Source organism: Phoxinus phoxinus (assembly GCF_949152265.1).
Source record: "Phoxinus phoxinus genome assembly, chromosome: 15".
NCBI classification, from domain to species: Eukaryota; Metazoa; Chordata; class Actinopteri; order Cypriniformes; family Leuciscidae; genus Phoxinus; species Phoxinus phoxinus.
The window spans coordinates 24,994,802-25,015,099 of NC_136890.1; the positions used below are offsets into that span (position 1 = coordinate 24,994,802).

General features: G+C 38.2%; 1 protein-coding gene across 7 annotated transcripts in view; it reads left to right on the forward strand.

Moving 5' to 3' along the window:
• The window catches only part of sema6bb (sema domain, transmembrane domain (TM), and cytoplasmic domain, (semaphorin) 6Bb), a 129,411-nt gene that overhangs the window by 52,197 nt on the left and 56,916 nt on the right, over positions 1-20,298 (forward strand). For all 7 annotated transcript variants that reach the window (XM_079637286.1, XM_079637282.1, XM_079637288.1 and 4 more), the window contains one exon: positions 17,834-17,957. In XM_079637286.1, the coding sequence (XP_079493412.1) occupies positions 17,852-17,957 (106 nt within the window). In that variant the 5' untranslated portion in view covers positions 17,834-17,851. The remainder of the gene's footprint in view (positions 1-17,833; positions 17,958-20,298) is intronic.

The following is a 20,298-nucleotide window of genomic DNA, read 5'->3' on the forward strand; positions in this document are numbered from 1 at the left end:
ACTAATGCCATGCTTCCTAATGATATCTACTCCTCCTAAGGGTAGCATGTACAGAGTGAACAGCAACGGTCCTATTTCTGAGCCTTGTGGTACACCATACTGAACTTTTGATCGATAAGACATCTCTTCATTTACTGCTACAAACTAGTAAAATAATTGATAATAAAACTTATGATTCCCATTCCTAATAGCATGGTACTTTTTTCTTAGGGAACCATGCTCTACATTCTGTGAACTCTAGTTTTTCCATTAACCAGAGTTCTATGATCTCTTTGCCCTCATAATTTCAGACTACTGACATGAAGACCTGATTATAATCATAAGGCCAAATCATCCCACACAGCCTTCATTAGCGTGAACCTCTTCTCAGAGCGAGGAATCTTCCTTACACTGCCTTTTTTCCTCTGCTGTAACTGGTCTTCATCTCTTATATCATCTCACAGTGTTGCTGAGGAGGACGGTGTGAGAAAGTGTTGAGTCAGGACAAATGATTTGTCATATTTAGCAGCAGAGATGGAGAGGCTGGCACTCTGTGAAGAATGTGGAGAGCCTTATGAATCTCTGGGGTTTCCAGCTGAGCTGATCAGGGGCTGACAGGATTTTTTTGTGACCAAGTCCCAGTTTTCCGAGTATCTGAGGAGAAATAAAATCTGAGGGGAGGGGCAGCAGCCTTAAAGAAATTATGGAGAGAACAAGTTTATGTGAGTAAGCACTTAAGAGGAATGTCTACTGACAGCTTTCAGATCTCACCAAGGGTGAAGTTTTGGTTTGAAACTTGATAGTCATATATTGCAAAGAGACAGGAGACTTATATACCAGGGTTGAATTAAGTTTACCCTTTTTTTGTTTTCTGAAAACATGTAGGAAAATTTAATTGAAAAGCCAAAATGTAAGAAGCGTTTTCATATATATATATTTTTTCTTTATTCAATAATGCAAAAAAATTGTTTTGTTTTAACCGTAAACCTCAGTACATTTTGTAGGATTTATTCCAAAAAGAAGTTTTGAAAGGGGTGAGAACAATCTGGCATGCTTTGTTTACATACCAAATATTATTATTTGAAAGTTATCATTAATATTATAAGTTTAAGCACACTTCAGTTGTTTTATGATCTGTAATCATTAAGCATCAGCATACATTTCATGCCTTCTCAACAGTGTTAAATGATATCCTAGGATATAGTTATTGCTCTGTTCTGCCAAGAAAAAAACAGAGAAACAAACACTTGAAGCTAACACATCCTAATTAGCATATATGCTGTGTGTTTGCTGCAGCTAACTTTATTAAAATCGTCTCCTGCCTCATTGATAGCTTTCATCCAGCAAGATTGAGGTTTTCATCAATGAGCCAACAATAAATGGTGCAATTAACTAATGTGCATCAAGAAGCACAGCCTATTTGTGAGCCTGGGCATCTTTTAGACTAGACTAAACTATATTTAGCCCCACATGATTAAATCTCTGAGACCTCAAAGAACTGGCTCATCTTGATGGGACAGTAATATTTGGTTGCTTTAGTTCAGATGGTGGCAAATGAGTCAGTGTGTTTTGGAACAGACTGGATGGTTATTGTTCATTGTCTTCAACAAGATTCAGCAGGAAAATCTTGTAAATACACTGATAAAAATGGTGGGGGATCTCCTGTTGCCATAGCGCCCAGTAGCTGTGTGAATGCCTTAAGCTTGACGTAAAGACAGAGAGAGATGGAAAAACTCAGTTGCACAGTTAGTTACACAGTTATGCTGCCTTGGGTCTGAACTTTTATCTGTCAGCAGAGGCAGTGACACTGAGGGAGTTATTCACTGGTCGTGACCTGACTCCTTTAGTTTCAATTTTATCTGCTGGTTTGAAAAATTGATCAATGTGATTTTGCCAGGTTGGACATGTGCTGGGATCAGCCTAGCTGAAATTGTGGCTTGAACAGCATTTTCATCAACATGTTATTTCCTTCTGATTTTAGGGGTTTGCAATAATAATTAGGGCTGGGCAAAGGTTGTTCAAGGGCCAACAAAGGATGTTGATCTAGGAACCTGTCCAACTTTGCTAAATCACATTGACGTCAACATTTTTTTGTGTGTGTTTATTTCTGTTAGTAGTAAGGCCTTCTAAATGCTAGTGTACTCTTAAATGTTGAGTAAATTTACAATTAGCAGATATATATTGCAGGAAAATTGAGCAAAAATAATGATGACCCATTTTGAAAAAATGCTGATTTTTGTCTAATTAGATGCTCTTGAACCGTAATTCTCAACCTCTTTTGACACAAAGGCCCCCCATATTCAAACACAATATTTGGAGGACCCCCATATTGTCTAAAATATTTCCTCTGGGATTTCTGCTGTAATTATGACAACACTGCATGTTTTCAAACTTATTTATTAACATAAACTGGGTGTTGATATTCAATTAATTAAATACAATTAGTTTGTGATTCTATAAGTTTTAAGATTTTGATTCTGTATGTTTTTCAATAAAAATATAGTTATTGAGCTTTAACATAAGGCCGCGGCTAAAAGCGATATATGCTATTTACACAGTGAAAATAGCAGTATTTTTTTTGCAATAAGTGTAATAGTTAGATGCTATTTATACTTATAAATAGTGACAGATACTATTTGCACCTCAGTGTTGTTGTACATTAACGGTATGCAATAATAACAGGGTAAATTATTATATTTATAACAATTATTAAATCGATGACGCCTTATTGGGACAATAAAGCCCTCCCTGCACATTCACCTAACAGTAACCGATAAACACTTTATTAAACACACGTTAGACACTTTTTTTCCACTTTTCGAATATGTTCTTTTTAATTGAAAATAAAAGCCTTTTCGATCTGATGTGATGGGGAAAAGGGAGAGCGAGTTCGGCAAAAGGCGGATTCAAACTCGCGTCGATTTGAGTCATCATTCATTTTAGTCATAATAAACTATCATTTTATGTATATAACTGCATATTTATGCTTTCCATTAGCTATAAAACAAAGGGCATTAAATTGCATTTAGTAGCATGTCTCTTCTATGGTCCTGCTTTTTGAGTTTGTACAGACAGGGGAAGAGAGCGAGAGGGAAAGATATACTTGAGGCTAATGAAGGTTTGGAGAAGCCTGTCCTTATCTTCTCACGAGCAAAATTGTTTCTGTGCGAGAGGGTGAGAGAGGCATCATTACAACCCAGTGTCCAGTCCATCGAGCCCTCCATTTATCTTTCATGTTCCCTCATCTCTTCTATTCTCTGCTCTTTATCTCCCTGTCTCCTTATTCTATCTCCAAAAATTCATTTATGACCTGCTCAACTCTTTCGCTCTCTAAAGGGTCTTGTGTCTTCCTCTCATGTTAAAGCTGTCTGGGTTTAAAAAGAGTCCATTATTTGTTCCCTGTAGTCCACGGCAGATGCCTTCAGATAGCAGGCAATTGAGTAACGGCGCTCTTAAACCCCACACAAACACGGCTGGATCTGCCCGGCTCTACCTTGGCCAATTACCAGCGTACCTTTCAGAGAGGATGACATGGAATATAAACAAATGGGAGAGATATTCACATCTTTTATTAGACTGGGCTTTTTATCCCCCACATTGATTCATTTCTGTGGCTGTGGTTGTGTTTTCCTCGTAGCACATGGAAACAGGGAAGAACATCTCCAAAATGTCAATATACAAGTGTGTGAGCTTGTTTGATCGATTGTGCTTACTTGGCCTTGCGCAAAGCTTTGGTTTAATTGGCATGAATGTGAAACATGCCTTCCATCTGCCTTTAAACCGGTGTCACCGGTGCCATTAAGAAAGACAGCCATGAAACGCTCTCGATCACTCTGTTCCTGTGTTTATCGAGCGACTCTAGTTTTTATTTTTTGTTTTTGACAGTTGGACGGGTGCAGTCGCGTTTGTGCATTCCAAACAAAACAGTACTGTGACTGTTAAAGGGATTTGAAAGGAATTTAAAGATTCTGGTTGTGATTCTTATACTTTTGCTCATTTTTAGGAAGAACACTTTTTTGGGGGGGGGGAGCAATTCCATTGCCAAATGATGATAAAATCAGTTCGACAAAACTGGTCATCCTGTATGGTTTGATTCACCAAAAAGAGCAGGTTTAATTATGTAATTTATTCAAGAGTCAATTGAACTACACTGGTCATGCTGGATGATTTTTATTCACTAAAAAAAGCCGGTTCATAAGAATCTTTTCTTTAGATATCGTAGTAGTAATGTATAGTTTTGATTCACCTAAAAGTACAGATTCACAAGAGTCATTTGTACAGGATCCTTCCATACTGAATGCTTTTGATTCACCAAAAAGAACCAGTTCATGAGAATCATTCAATGATTTACTAAAATGAACCGGCTCATAAGAGTCATTTCTTTAAAGATCAAGTCTGCTATACTGATCATGCTGGAACAATGGATAGATTATTCTGAAAAGAAACCGGTTCATACGAGTAATTTGTTCAGGAATCATGTACTGTTCTAGTCATGCTGTATTCTCATCCACTAAAAAGAACCAGTTCACATTCACAATAGTAATTTGTTCAGAAATTGTGCTACAGTAGTAGTCGTAGTTGTATGATTTTGATTCACTTAAAATAAGCGCAATTTATAAGTGTCAATGTCTGGGAATTGAACTATTCTGGATGCGCTGCATGGTTTTGGTAGATTAAAAACTGGTTCATGAGAAACATTCATTTGGGAATCAGACTACCCTAGTTGTACCATATGTTTTTTGATTCACTAAAACAAACTGACTCATAAGAGGAATCAGACTTCAGTGGCCGCCGAATGTTTTGTGCAGTAAGTTTAGAAGTGGATCCATCCATCCATTCGTCAGTGATGTGAGAGGAACTCCAATGTGCCTTTTTAAATAACATGTAATTCAATACTATTCAATAGCCCTGGGTGAGTTCCCACACACATTGATGACACATATCCTTTTACAGTAAAAAAACACGTCCACTTCATTATATACAGTACAGTGTGTTAGTCGTGGCCAAGATAATAGGTTTGCATTAATAATCGTTCATTTCTACTTGTTTATTTAGCTACTCGTTTATTTAATAATTGACCTTGATTTTATAACGGGTAATGACGCGTGCAAAATTGAAATCTCTTTCTATCATTTTGCGTATCGCTTATTGTCGATAAAGGAATGTTTTGCACTATATTGGAAATATTTACATTTTAAATATGAAGGGGGAAAAAAGTCTGAAACCCCAGTCATTTATTCACTACAGAAAGTGAAAGTAAAAATATCCGACGCTGCATTAACGGTTCATATTCTCTGAGACGTGCTGATAACGGTAGGTTATATAGCTAGGCTAACTGTCTTAATTTATTTTCTTAATATTTCTCTTGTATATTTATCTCTTGTGTATATATCTCTTGTAATATTTCTCATAAGTAGTGAACAAATTAGAAGAGAAGGAATTAGTTTTAAGATGTTTTTGAAATGAGTAAGCTAATCTTATATTTTCCTCGCAGCTCGTCGGTTATGGGTTGATGCGCTATATAGCTAATTATTGCGGGGAAATTGAATTGTATCTAATAGCCTATTCATTTAATAATAAAAGTAGTAATAATAATATATTAGGTCAGCTGATGCTGATCATCTTTTGATCATCGTCTATCGGCGCATCAGCTCATGGCGTCTATCAGCTGATCATCGTCTCTCTGCAAAACCTGGCACAGGGTTTTTCGCGAGGCCTACCAACAAGCGGAGCCTGCGGGCCCATCCGCTACGCCACTGAGTGGGCTACGCACCTGTCACATACGGGTTGGAAACAACCTAATGTAGCTTTACCAGCCTTACCAGTGCTTTCTAAGGAAGTCTGCTTTTCCCAGCCCACCTCCCCTTCCCTTCCATACCTCTCTCAGAGCATATCATGTTGGACACGCTTGGCTTGACACATAAGGATGTTATGTTTCCCTTCAGTGACCTCACACACTTCAAGGCTATTGACAACGTTTTTCCACAATATTCTTGAGCAAGACCACAAAAGAGTCAGTCGGGGGGAATGCAAGCTGTGACACACTCCGAGGTAAAAGGCTTTATTGATTGTAAACCACTCTCGTACAAGTGGAGCATGTGAACTAAAGCAGGCCCGCGTTACGCGGTGTTCGACGTGGACGCTCAAGGCCGACGCATGAATGATGGAGAAACAAAACAGTCTCTGCTTTTCAGATGCTGTCTGGGTTTTGATGGGTGTGTGGTGTAGTTCAGCTGGGAGGAAGTTAACACCAGGTATTGCGAACCAAAAGAAAAGGTCAGCAGGGTCATGGCTACATCTCTCTCCATCTTAAACGGCACTCGATAGCTGTATTTATTTGTGTGCGAGTGCTGGATTTCAAGCCTCCAGACGAACACACACACACACACACACACACACACACACACATCGTCAACTATAGGGCTGTTTAATGGGCTCTATGCTTTCACTCTTTCAACATAATGGTTTCACACTCTGTTAATCCCTCTCTTCTCTTTTTCTTTGCCTATTCTCTCCTTCTTTGTCCTTCTGCACTTTATATTTTCGCGAATACAGGAAGCTTTCACCCTATTTACTTACCACCCTGTGATGTTTTCGTCTTGCCATCACTTCTGTCTTTCTCCGTCCCATCCACCCTCTTTTTCTGCTGCTTTTCGTCTTGAGTGTTATTTTTCTCTCTCTGAATGGCTTTGGTTACTCCATCAGTCTCTGCCTCTGTTATGACTAAATCTGTCCCTCGTTTCTCATCTCCTTAGCAACGGACTCAGTAAACACCAAATCTTATTCCATCCATCTTCTTTTCATTTGCTCCCCCCCCCCCCCCCCCCTCACCCATCTGATTCAAAAGAAAGGCCGGTACGGATCAATCCAAAACAACTCACAAACGTGTGTTCTCAAAGTGCGTATACGCATGAGAACACATGCACATACACCCTTTACATTTGATATGCTTTCAGGATGCTGCACGCGCACCCTCCGCAGAAATCCCTCTCTACAGTGTTTCCATAAACAGAGCGCCGCACAGACAGGCTGTCTGAGGTCTGATAAGGAGTCGTGAGAGAGGACACTGATGGGGAGAGAAAGAGAGGAGGAAGTTTTTCCATGTTCAGCTAAAACGACAATGTGCAGCCTCCACCCTGTCATAAATAAGCCACATTGAGATGGCAGAGAGAAAGACACAGTGATGTAGAGGCGTTTGCGACGAATGCATACTCTGCGGAAAGACCAGCATGATTTTCCATGTTGCTACAGCATGATTTTTTTGCCGGTTAATGGTGTTCTTTCTGGTTCACCTAGATAAAGGCTTAGTTCATCTGTTAATAAAAAATATAAACACCAGAATAAAAACATTCATGATTCTGAAGCTGAAAATACAGAATGATTTTAGACTAACATGCTTAGGCCACTTTTTACTGGTAACATAAGATATTTGCCATTTTCAGGACCCACAAATATTCCCCCATTGGATATTATACATTATATTCAACATTATATAGTAGTTTAATGTAGTACTGATGCTAAAACTTTGTAAACTTAATTTTTTTCCTCACACAGTCATTTTTATTTTGGGTGAACTATACGCAATACATATTGTCACTATCCACGATACATATTGTTGCTTTTTTGTATTGCGATATATTGTAACACAATATCTTGTTACACCCCTAATTTTTGCTACATTTTTTATTTAGACAAACTCTAGAATTAACTACTGTCCAGAATCCTTATTTCCCTATATCTGTTCCTCACACAAATACATTCAATGGAATTACAAGGAATTAAAAGCATAAAAGGAATATAGTTCACAAGTCACATGGACCCCTTTTATCATGCTTTTTGCATCCTTTTTTAAATCTAGAATGCATCAGTCTCTCGTCATTGTAGTTTCATGGACCAGTGTATTTTATTTTTTTCTGTCCAGGGAATAAAAGAATCACACAGGTTTGGAACAACATGAGGGTGAGGGAATGACAGGATTTTCATTTTAAACTTTAAGAAGCCTGCTGGAAAGCATCAGCATTGCAAAGCAGGGCCCAACATCCAAGCACAACTTAAGCTGGTCTTGTCAGCATTGCATGGATGGAAATTGAAGAGAAAACCAACCCGACATGTGAGAAAATGAGAAGAGAAAAGAAAGTAAGAGAATGAGATGTGTAGTTGGACTGGTTGGTAATGCTCAGGTCTGATTCCCAACCCTGGCTGGCAAGCATAATAATAAGTCCTCTCTCCTCTCTCTCCTTGCTCTCTCTCTCTCTCTCTCTCTCTCTCTCTCTCTCTCTCTCTCTCTCTCTCTCTCTCTCTCTCTCTCGTCAGCTCCTGCTTGGAGCACAGCCTGCAACATGCAGATAGTCGCAACGTGTGCATGTGTGTCTCTGTGTGTGCTGCCACCTTGTATACTCAACAATTAGCAGGCTCAGAATGGGTTTTGATTGGCATGCATTGTGAATGTTGTCCTTGCTATGCCATGTATCATTGTTCATTGATGGAGAACTGACATAAATTCTTTCTGAAAACGAGAGAGTCCCCCCCCCCCCCCCCCCCACGTACCTATGCACACGCACACACACCTGTATGGCTCTTTGGATTGGGTCGGAAATTTATCTCACTAAAGTGGGTGAGCAGGTGGCTCATTTTGTGAAAAGAATTTGGGCAATGGGGGAGACTGGTGGGAAGGAGGAGATTGAGATGGGGGGGAAGGAGGGGTACCGACAAACAAGCCGCGAGGGAAAGAGAAAGAGAGAGAGGAAGAGCAGATGGACGCATGATGAACTGAATAAATATGTGTCCACAGATCGGTGTGTTGGCTGTAAAGACTGCCTGAAGCAGTGTTAGTACTGAGAAACGGAGAGATATGTGCGCTTTCATACTCATCAATATGCTGCATCTGGAATTTAAACAAGCTCTTCACACACTAACTCTCTCACTGACTGCTGCTTTATGAGCGAGTCTGACGGAAAAACCTCCATGTCATATTTCACCCCCAAATTAGAAGAAAAAAAAGAGGTTTTGCTTAAAGAAAATTAAGCCAGTTTTAAGACCATTACAATGTTTTTGATTTGTGAGTTTTTCCATGACATTTTCTTCCAAATTCGTATTGCTTTAATGCACAAGTAACACAAATCTTTGTGTCTGACATACTGTCAGCATCCAGAAAACGTTCATATTATGTATTGAATATGATGGAGAACTTCTTGACCTATTGAAGTACTTTCTTGGTAATTGTATATCACTCGAAGGGTTTCTCAGTCCATTGTATTCCACCATTTTTACTTTTCAGTTTTCGAATCTGGCAGATCCTCAGCTACCGTTGCATTATGGGATAGCAAATTATACACTGCTGCTTGATTGCAGTAGAATAGAACATCCGGACATTGTTCACCCAGTGTTTCATGAAAACTGCACATTCAGACGTCAGCTCATTTGATGTATTGATTTTCGATTGCTATGTAGTAGGAAAGCATACTTATTTAAAAATCAGAATGAAATGCATTACAACAAATGCTACTACAATGTACTGTATGCACATTATACAATTCAAATAATGCAATAATTATTTGCACAGCATTGAGTGATTTTTTGCATTACAGTAGCTACTGACTTATAAAGAGTGGGTAAAATGTGTGTAATTGTCATAAAATACATATAAAAAAATGTAAAAAAATCAATTAATAGTGAATTCATATTAATTATCTAAAATATGATATTTTTCCATTTTATTTCGAGGTGAAATATGATGTTTCCTGGCAGTTTTAGTGGGGTTTCTCTTCAACTATAGCAATATATGTATCAGTAAAGTTAACGTGAGGCAACAAACTGAAACTTAATTCCCAAAGGAGTGTTATTTATAAGATGCTCTGCTGAACCATATGCTATGAAGGGAGGTGTTTATTGTTTTTCTATGTATTTCTATTCGTATGAGCTCCGTAGTTCCGCTCTACTGCAGTGCGCATCATCCCTAAAGACGTTAATTTTGCATGACGAGCGTGACACACATACACTCATGCACACTTCTGCCTATCTCTCTTTCTCCGTTCCTATTCCTCCAAGTAATCTTCCCGCCTCTCTTTCATCCCTGATTCTCCTCCTCTTTCGACTCCTTCAAAATAATTACAATAAGTAAAAAAAAACAAAAAAAGCCTGGCAGCTTGTGATGAGCACAGTTGAGATATTAAGATTCTGCAGGGTATTTTTGTTAGGTAATACATAGCCTCGTGGGAATCTCAAAAGCTTGTCAACTCCGGGAAACCTTTGTGATCCTTGCAAGTCTTTTTAGTCATTAGCCTGAACTTTTTCATTTTATTTATGACTGTGCAGTGGATTATCGCCTCCCTGTTTTTGCTTCGCTCGTTTTTACGGCGGTGTATATGATGGATGGGGTAGCTTTAATCTTTCAGCAGTCTTTTTTCCTTCTTTTAACGACGTAGAGTTGTTTCCATTTCGTCCGTTAGTTGATTTACAGCGCATGAAGCCTTCGGCCGGGTGAGAGTGGGTCAACCTCGCCACAGTCTGCTCTACTGCCTCTGATGTGTTTATGATGATGTTTGCCCATTAAAAGCTCTATTTTAAAGTCTTTTAGTACTGTCCTTGAGATGAATTAAAACACAGGACCCGTCGACTCCCTATATTCAGTACTAGACTGAAATGTTCTTGAATAGAGTCACAATCCTTTGTAAGATGTAAGAACTCACATATAATAGTTAGTCCCTGGTTTTGGATCGTTCATCTTTCATCAATTTATATAGCATCTTCAGTGTTTGATTTTAAAGTTTATGGTCAGTAAGATTTATTTTTTTAATGAATTAATACTTTTATTCAGCAAGGATGCATTGAATTTACAGTAAAGACATTTATAATGTTACTAAAGTCTTTTTAACTTAATTTTTTTTCAGGATTCTTTAAATAATTGAATCATGCTTTCCACAAACATATTAAGCAGCAAAGACATTGATTACAAATTTGATAATAATGAGAAATGTTTGAGCACCAAATCAGCATATTAGAATTAGATTTCTAAAGAATCAAATAAAAGAAAATGCAAGGAATATAGTTCACAAGTCATATGGACCCCTTTTTGAAATGTAGAATGCATCAGTCTCTCTTCATTGTAGTTCGGTTAAGGTATACTTTATTGTCCCAAGAGGGAAATTTGTCTTGGGCTCAAAAATACAGCCACTGCATCACATAAAACAAATAGAAAAATGAAAAAATAACTCAACACCATAACGCATAAATTAGAAAGAGAGAATACAAAAATTATATTTTTAAAATATAAAAGTTATTTTACATTTTTTTACATTTTTTTATAACGTTTTTTTTTTAATTAAATAAATGCAGTTGTGTTGAGCAATAGAGACTTCTTTCAAAAACATTTAAAAAATTGGACTTTCGCATGATACACCTCATAAAAAATACAGATAAGTGGTGTAGTTTGATACTGTTGGGGTATCGAGAACTAACCTGGTCAACCACAACTGTATGCTGCATTTTGCATCACTTGTTAGTACTGATTAACCAACAGTCCTGTAAGTGAATGGAGCTCAGATGAAACCTGTGGTTTTAATGGTGAAAGATGATTCCACCTTCTTGGAAAGCTGCCTGACCTAGAGAAAAGCCAATTTCCCCTGCTGTTAGCTTTGCACGTTTGTTCATTTAGCTCTCCTATGTTTTTGCCAAAGCTGTTAAGCAGCATCTGTCTACGGTTCTCCCCTTTTCCTGATGTTTGTGCGCAACAGTGAAGCAACAGCCTGATTCATCCCTTTTTTGTAGATTGCTGTATTTGTCTGGGTGTTTTTCGTGTCTGCAGCGAGTGAAAAATAGCTTGGGGTGTCTCTGCATGAGAAGGTGGTGCTCTGCTGGTTCAACCTGACGCCACACTTCATCAATTCAGAATCAGGATTACTGCTCCATGGTCAAATCCATGTGGAGCTGGCGCATCTCTCTTGCCTGTCAGGACTTATGGAATGATGCCGTGCATCTTTATAATGTGAGACTAGCTCTTTGACGTGCACAGACCATTAAGTAGATATTTAATTTCATGTTTCTTCCTTCATGCAAAAAAAACAGTGCTGGAGTCACCGGGCTGCTTTAAACTGCCCTGATAAATGGCTTCGGGGCTTTGACTGTGTCTGGAAAACAACCTATTAAAACGGTTGTGGCAGAATGGGAAAGTGAATTGGACGTCATGCTATCCAGAAACAGAGGGCAGTAAATAATAAATGGCAGTCCAGACCGAGGCTGCCGGGCTCTGATATGGTTTTGGTTGGCTTGGCCCATTCCCCCAGGGGTCAGAGACGGAGGTTAGCAGTCTCGGGTCACTAGAGCAGGATTTTAGGGTATGTTCAGGAAAGGAATCAGCCTCATCTTGGCTCCGGGTTCTTCCGGTTTCACTGCTTTTGAAAGCATTCCAGACATTTTTTTGGCCTCTTTCTGCATATTCAGATTTCATCTTCCGATACTACTTCCAAATGGCTTTTTCCCCACCTTACTTCTATTTTTTTCTCTCTTTTGTACTTTGCTACATTCTACTTAAAGGGATAGTTCACCCATAAATGAAAATGGTAATTTACTCAACATCGTGTTTTTCAAAACCTGTATAACTGTATAAACACAAAATAAGATTTTAAGGAGTGTGTCAACTGTTTTTGTCCATACAATTCAAATTTGTAAAGTCCAAAACAACATTGGACCAAAAGCAACATTGGACCGCATTGACTTTCATTATGTGGACGACAAACCCGATATGTTTCAAAATTGCTTAAATTACTTGTTCTGCTGAAGAAAGTAAGTCATACAAGTTTGGAACAACATGAGGATAAATAAATGATGAGAGATGATGTTTTTTTCTAAGTTTTATTGCTATTTTTATTGCTAAGTTTTATAATCTGTTATGAGTATTTAGATTTTTTTTAAATCATTTTTATTCAAAGCACTTTGAATTTCTGTTTTGAATGAAATGTGCTATATAAATACACATGCCTTGGCATTTGGAAGTTCACATCATAAATAATTTGTGATAAACTGGCAGCAAAATGATAGCAAAATGGCTGATTATTATTACCGAAAACTTAATTGAGATCCCAAAAATGTATGACTTTTGTGGATCAACATGGTTTGCATCCTGGAGCCTTTAAGGCAAATCTGATAAAATGAGGTCACTGTGAGTTTCATGAGAGGTCAAGGCCAGTCCGTGAAGCAGTCTCCCATAACAAAAGTTCTGTTGCTTGGAACATGAAAATATGCTCTCTGTAGAGGCCTTATGTAAGTGAATCGATCCATTATAGATTATGATCTGCTGTAGCTGTTTAAATGTATCAAGACATTCTTTACCTTCAAATTCACAAATTAGAAGCAATTGTCAGATAGTGGTTTAATTTCTGTTCTCTCTGATCGTTTGGGTCTGATAATGTATGCGTTAATTCAGCCCTTTATTGCTGATCACTTTTCTCATTAATGCCATTCTCTACACTCATTATCAGTATTTTATCTGGGACACACATAAATGAAGTTTGCTCTGAAATCCTTAGATGATTTATCGTGTTCAAATCCCTCAGGGGTCCCTAATGAAATCAGTGCCTTTCTTCTTTTACCCAGAATACATATCATCAGAACATTATGCCTACTAAAGGCAGAGAATAGGGCTCATAATAATCTTCTGCATACACAAAACATTTGAATTTTAACTAGGTTTAACATCCTTGAAATTCCCAGGATGCAGCTTGACATTAGCATGGAGACCTGCTTTCCGGTAGGCAGTTATTCATTCTACTCAGGATCTCCAGCTTTGAGTTGTCACGTCCACTGTTTTTTTTTTCTGTTTTTTTTTCTCTGGTCTCAATTGACCAATCATTCCTCAGACTATTGGCAGTAGATCAGAGTTCATTAAGCAGCCTACGCTATACCGAGCTATTATTGATTAGCTAAGTGATTTGTTATCTTGAGTAACAGCTTCTCAATGGTCGGTCAGAGATAATGCCGCCCCATCCGTGCTCCTCTCACGGTATTTTAATGACCCCATTCAGATAATTACCTTCTCAAACGTTAGTAATTACATTGACAGGGGAAGCTCTATAGAGGCATGTGAATACTATTGTTGTTGGTTGAGCCAAATATTAATTAAAAGAGATGTGTATATTTTTTTCAGTGTTAAAGTCTAATTACTAATTACTAAAAGTTAGGTTTTTTTAATATATATATGTCGGTTTTCCTAAGAGAGTAAACACTGGTGCTGTGGGTTTTTGAACATTGCTCTGTTTGATTGAGCTCTTTGAAGGGTCAATTGACTCAGCTAATGGCATGTGTTTGGATCTGGACTACCTGCTGGCTTAACAATGGCAATCTTTCCAGGCCATTTGGTTTTGATAACGATTTTTGCGCAAAACATACACAATCATTGTAGTCTGACTCATAAACAAAGAATCAAACACATAATTGCGACCGGATCTCAATCCCGAACTAATGACTCTTATGAGTCAATTCTTTTTTAGTGAATCAAACACATACAGCGCAGCCAGTGCAGTCTGATTCCTGAACTAATGAATCTTATGAGTCAGTTCTTTTTAATGAGTCAAAACACATACAGCGCAACGCAAATTGAATGGGTAAGGGTCAAAGGTGTGATGTGTGAAGTATAGTTCACACAAAAGTCATTTTTAAACCAGGCAGCTTTCTGTGGTCCAGCACTGAGAATTTGCATGACCGACTTGAACCTGTGGTAAAATGGCAAAATCAGTATGGGGAAATCTTTCGCCTTCACATAAAATTCCTAATTGTAGAGATTGCTATTGAAATTGAAATTAACTCTGTCACAAAACATTTGCCATAATTAAAAGTGGGATGGTGTAAGTTATATCCAAGCTTGTAATTACTTCACCCCCTCCGCATCTGTTTAGCTTGATGTCCCCTGAAACTCTATAGCTCAGAGTTTCGAATTATGCTAATTAAATGCGTGAGGCCTGGCGCATGCTCGTAAATGATTAATTGTAGCAAGACAATAGAATCACTGATACCGACTTATGGCAGCGTCTTCTAGTTTTAGCTATCCTGTTCTGTCTGCCTTCATTCCCCAATTGGCCTCTTTTCATTTTCTCTTTTTCTTCTCCTTCATGTAAGCCTATTGTTGAGCGTAATTTGCTGCATTGGGTGTTGAACTATTAGTGTGTGGGGCGGCCTTGTTCAGACTTCAATAGGAGGAATTCTAGAAATGTCCTGGAAAGATAGTTAGCCCTGATAAAACGTCACAAGTCGTTTCACTATAGAAATAGACCCACAATGGATGTAGTTGTGCGTGTACATGTACATGTGTGCGTTTTGGACAGCAAGGCCACACTTTGACAAATGAGAGCTGGCTGTTTTGCATTGTGTAACTCAATTGGTGCTTAGCCACAGGAAAATGAGAAGGTTTTTTTTGAATAAAGAAATCGAGGCTGTCAGATATTAATACATGTGCGTGTCGTCTTAGCGCTGCGGTGGCGAAAAGCTCAACTGACACTGATTTGTTTATGTTTGCACTGTGACTGTAACAAACAGCATTTCCACTATAGTTTCATAGCAAATGTTCTCAGCTTGTTAACACTCAAGGCGAGGACTTATTCATTCTTATATTGAGTTTCATGCTATTGAAACCACTGACCACTGTGGAAAATATATCAGAAACATATGACAACTGGACTTGTAATTTCCCAGGTTTTCCAGCCATTATTTTGTTCAAATACAACAGTTCATTGAATAGTACATTCATTAGGTATGAAAAGCATGCTGTGTCTTTTCATAAATTCAGATTTTTCCATTTATTGGGCCTTTTATGTTCTGTTCAACATGGTTTTCTGTTATGTTCTGTGAAGTTGTTCAATTCTCTTGAACTCTTCAATTTGAATCTGTTCCTTCTGACTTAATCAAGCCAAAAATATAATTATTGAAGTGTAAAGGGGCTATTTTACCCCAAAAATGAAAATTCTCTCATTATTTGTTCAGCCTCATGTCGTTTCAGTCAATGAATCTCTTTCTTCGATGAAACACAAAAGAAGACCCCCACCACCACCACCAAACAGTGAAAGTCAATGGTTTCCAATGATGAGGTGGACATCATTTGAGACTTTTTTTTGTGTGGACAAAAACAGTGAAAACATTCTTTATAAATCCCCTCTCTTGTGTTTCACAGAAGAAGGAAAGGCATTGGAACAACATGAGAATTTGACGACATTTTTCTTGGTGGACAATTTAATTGTCTAGTATTGACTAGATACATCAATCTTACGTATGTTTTTTTAGCTATTAAAATACCGTTGCTGTCTGTCTTTTAAACCAGTAAACGGTACACACAATCATACATGTATCATCTGTCCATTGAAATCCCTTTTTCAGACAGTACCATTACGTTAGACTATTACAGAAAATACTATTGTGACAGTTCTCTAGAGCTTCTCTGTGCCTCTCTGAAGTGCAAAGGTAATTTTCCACATAGATTGTATTGCACTTTAATTTGAGTGACATTTGTGTTTCCATCACATCTTCTCTATTTCTGCCATCTTTTTTCAAGAGGGCAGAAGATCTGAAAAAATATCATATTTTAAGGGATCCAATTTAAAAGTCCATCTCTACTTGTGGTTTATTTTTTCAAGTGCACACATATGCAGACACACAAACGCTTTGTAATAAATAAATAAAAAAGACTACCTACAGTGTATTATATGTGAGCCTTAAAATAATAAGTTTGTTCTGGCCAAAATCTAAGTTGAACTGATTTAAAAAATATATATGCTTTCAATGCAGTAGATAAAAACGTCTGCCAAATGCATAAATGTAAATGTGGCATCGCAATACCAGAATGCACTCTAGCAGGTGAAGAAATGACGGTCAAAGTGAAGTAATGTAGATTTTATTAATTCATTTTTTGACACTTCTCTGCGCTGAATGAAAAATAGGATTATAGTTGAATTATTTGTGTCTACTGTATATTTTTATGATCATCAGATTACGGTACGTCATTGTTAGCTTAACAACATGTGGTAACACTAAACTCATTAGTGTGCAACAGTCAGGTTCCAGAAGTTAAAAATCCCATTCATTGCCTCCATATGAGAACTGATTTTGAACAATAATTTATAAACATTTAAAAACAAAACTACTGTGAGCTACAAGGTTGTTTTCATGCTAAAAGAACACTTTAGCGTTTATAGTTTTATATTTATTTGTCCTTTTTAATTGGATTGTCATTCACAATGTTTCATGGCATTCTAGTTCTGTCCCTTTTTAAAGCTAAGTGCCCAGTCTTTTACCTTTTTTTTTTTTTTTTTTTTTGTATTCAATTTTCAAATACTTTTTTTCTTCAAATCAAAGTTAGTAATGTGATGATTCACCTCGTAGCTAGTTGATTTGGTTCAAGGCTTATAACTCTTTCACAACAGACTTTTTAAAAATCCCTAAGGATACTTCCTATGTAGAGCTTTTCAAATCAGTCATTTCTATGTCCATTTCGGTTAAGATTCTGACTATGTAGGCAGTAGACAGCAGGGCAGCTCTAGGTTTTTAAACAGAGCCTCTCACTCACACATGCTTTGACCCCCTCCCCATTTCTGGCTCAGTGTGAAGCCCTTTTGTTAGACGTCCAGGCAGTTCAGTCCTGGGTCCCGTGTCTTTGATGACAGTTCTGTGACACACCACATCGAATGGACCATTAGGGCTGACTGACACGAATTCTATTGGTGGATGACTTAATTGCTGATCTTAATCTCTGTGGTGATGATAGAGATGCTTTAGAGTCTATTAGAATGGTAGTTTTGTTCACAAAGTGAATGTAACTAGAAATCTTGCTAGATTGCCACCTCACCTGACTCTTTTCTGCATGTTCTTTTCATAGTGCCGGAGGTCCACTACCATGACGACTGTGGCCAAACCTTTCATCTGGCTCTTTTGGCTCCTGCGGTTGGTCTGTGCGGTCTTCCCAGAGGAACCGGGACCTCTGAACTTCATCCCTACTGAAGGTAACGCTGTCTCCATTTCACATGCAGTCAGTCAGGATCAGGGTTGGACCCCGTCTGCGCTGTCAGGCTCTCAGGTTTCACTTTCTTATGCAGAGCAGGCATGTGATTGATCACAGATCAATAATATCGATTCCATGCATCCCAGCTTAACTCATTCAGGTCTATCTGAGGTGAAAGATGAGAAAAGCAAGGGATTTTGTAACGCTTGGGGTAGGAGATGAAAGATACAAGGAGCTGCGGGTAGCTTCAGGGAGGGTCTTATCATCACATACCGAGAGAGGAACAAACAGGGGTGTAAAGTACTTAAAGGTGCCATGTGTAATTGTCTGGCAAAAAAAATCAAGTCATACTCCACATTCCATACCATATGGGGGCAGTATACCTCACATATCAAAATATGTGATGTAGGATATGGTATTTTATAAATCACACACTATAAATATGATAAAGAAGCAGAAACAGATAGTTGCAGTAAAGTAAGATATTTTAATAAGTTGAAGAAACAATAATGATTTGTGACACACACACACACACGATTTGCGCATTGCCATCATGTGTGTATTACAGGTAACGTTATTACATTGCTTCCTGATATCACGTGCGCAAACACAAATAACCTATATTTATATATACTACAGGGCAGTTGAATGCTTGTATCTGATAACCGTGAAGCTCTTGTAATTATTACTTTACCCAACCTCTCCATGTCGAGTGATGCAGTAAACATCAGACAGCGCACGTGAACCGATCATCTCTACTATAGTAAAAAAAACACGAACACTGTTGAAAGATACAGTAGGCTACAAATGACCTGTTCGCGCCACAAATTGTTCTCCGTCCTTAGCGACCGAGTCATTGAATGTGAAACAGCGGCTGCTGTCGTCAGCGAGCAGCACTCTTCAGACAACGAGGGCGCGCGCGCCGTGTTGATACCTCCGTTTCAGTTTCTCGAGCCCGCGCAGTGCGGCGGTCAGAACACGGAGACCATTCTGCCCCTAGCTATGCGTGCGAAAGCATGGGAAGCGATCCCGGGCGTGTCAGAATGGGTGCTGAACGTTGTAAAACAGGGCTATGCGCTGCAGTTCGCTCGCCGTCCCCCGCGCTTTCGAGCCCGGACCGTGACGAGCGGTCCTTTTCTTATCTGATCTGATTTGTGCTTTAGAGCGCGTGGTTGTAGGGGTCTCTTGCCAAAGGCTTCAGCCATCCTTCCGCTCTCTTCAATGAATTGAAATGAAGTAGTGGGCTATACTTTCCACACGATAGACATCAGGTTCAAGTACGCCCACAAGCCGTGCGAGTTATTCGTGTCGTGTATTGCAGGTTGGCTGGTGGTTATGTGCCCCGCATACCGCCTCCCATGGCCGAAACTGGTATTACGACACCTGTCGGGCCGTGGCTAGTAATGCTAATGCTAATTAAGGTTGATATCTCTGCAGCACTATAACTTGACATTTTTTTAATGACATCATTGCCCTTATTTCTTCTCATTCTTTTGATGCGTGTAGCTCATTTTTTGGATATTTTTATCTCAATTTTTACACATGGCACCTTTAAGTAATTGTACTTCATACTATAATGTATTATTTTGGGAAAAATCTGGATTTCGCCTGTGAATTTCAGCAAGCAAGGATAAATGTGACCGCACCTTTATGATCAAGAACTTGATGTAACCTCTTTCTAAAAGTCCTAGAAAGATAAATGTATCTATATACTTTCATGTAAAGAAACAATTAACAGTTAAAGGTTTGTTGTTTTATTATTTTTCATTACAATTAAATACTTTAATTCGACTTTACTTCCGGATTACATTACATTACATTAAAATATCAAACAACTATAAAATCATTTCAAGTTACAATTTAAGGTTTCAGGATCATTTCTAAAAGAGAAAGGCAGCAATTTTCATGTAAAGAATAATGACATGCTAATAATGCCAATTTTATGTTTGTTTGTTTATATTTTTTCATTAATTTACATTTTTAGTTGCAATTTAAATAAATGTTTTATCCCTAATCTTGACTTGATGCTTTCCTAATTCAAGGAATACTAATTATTTTAAATATAAAACCAGATATTATTCATTGTTTGACCAATTTAAGTGTAAATATTTCAGGTAACAGGTTTCTGGATAAGTATATATATATATATATATATATATTTTTTTTTACATTTTACACCTCTGGTAACAACACTACTTGACTAAGCCGAACATATGAGGACAGACTTTATCTGTGAAAACCACTGAAGAGCAACCACAGGCAGCTGTCAACATTTTTATCTCAAGTGTGACTCGCAAGTGATCGAACGCCTCTCGCCTTAACGGATCACCTCTCCCACACCC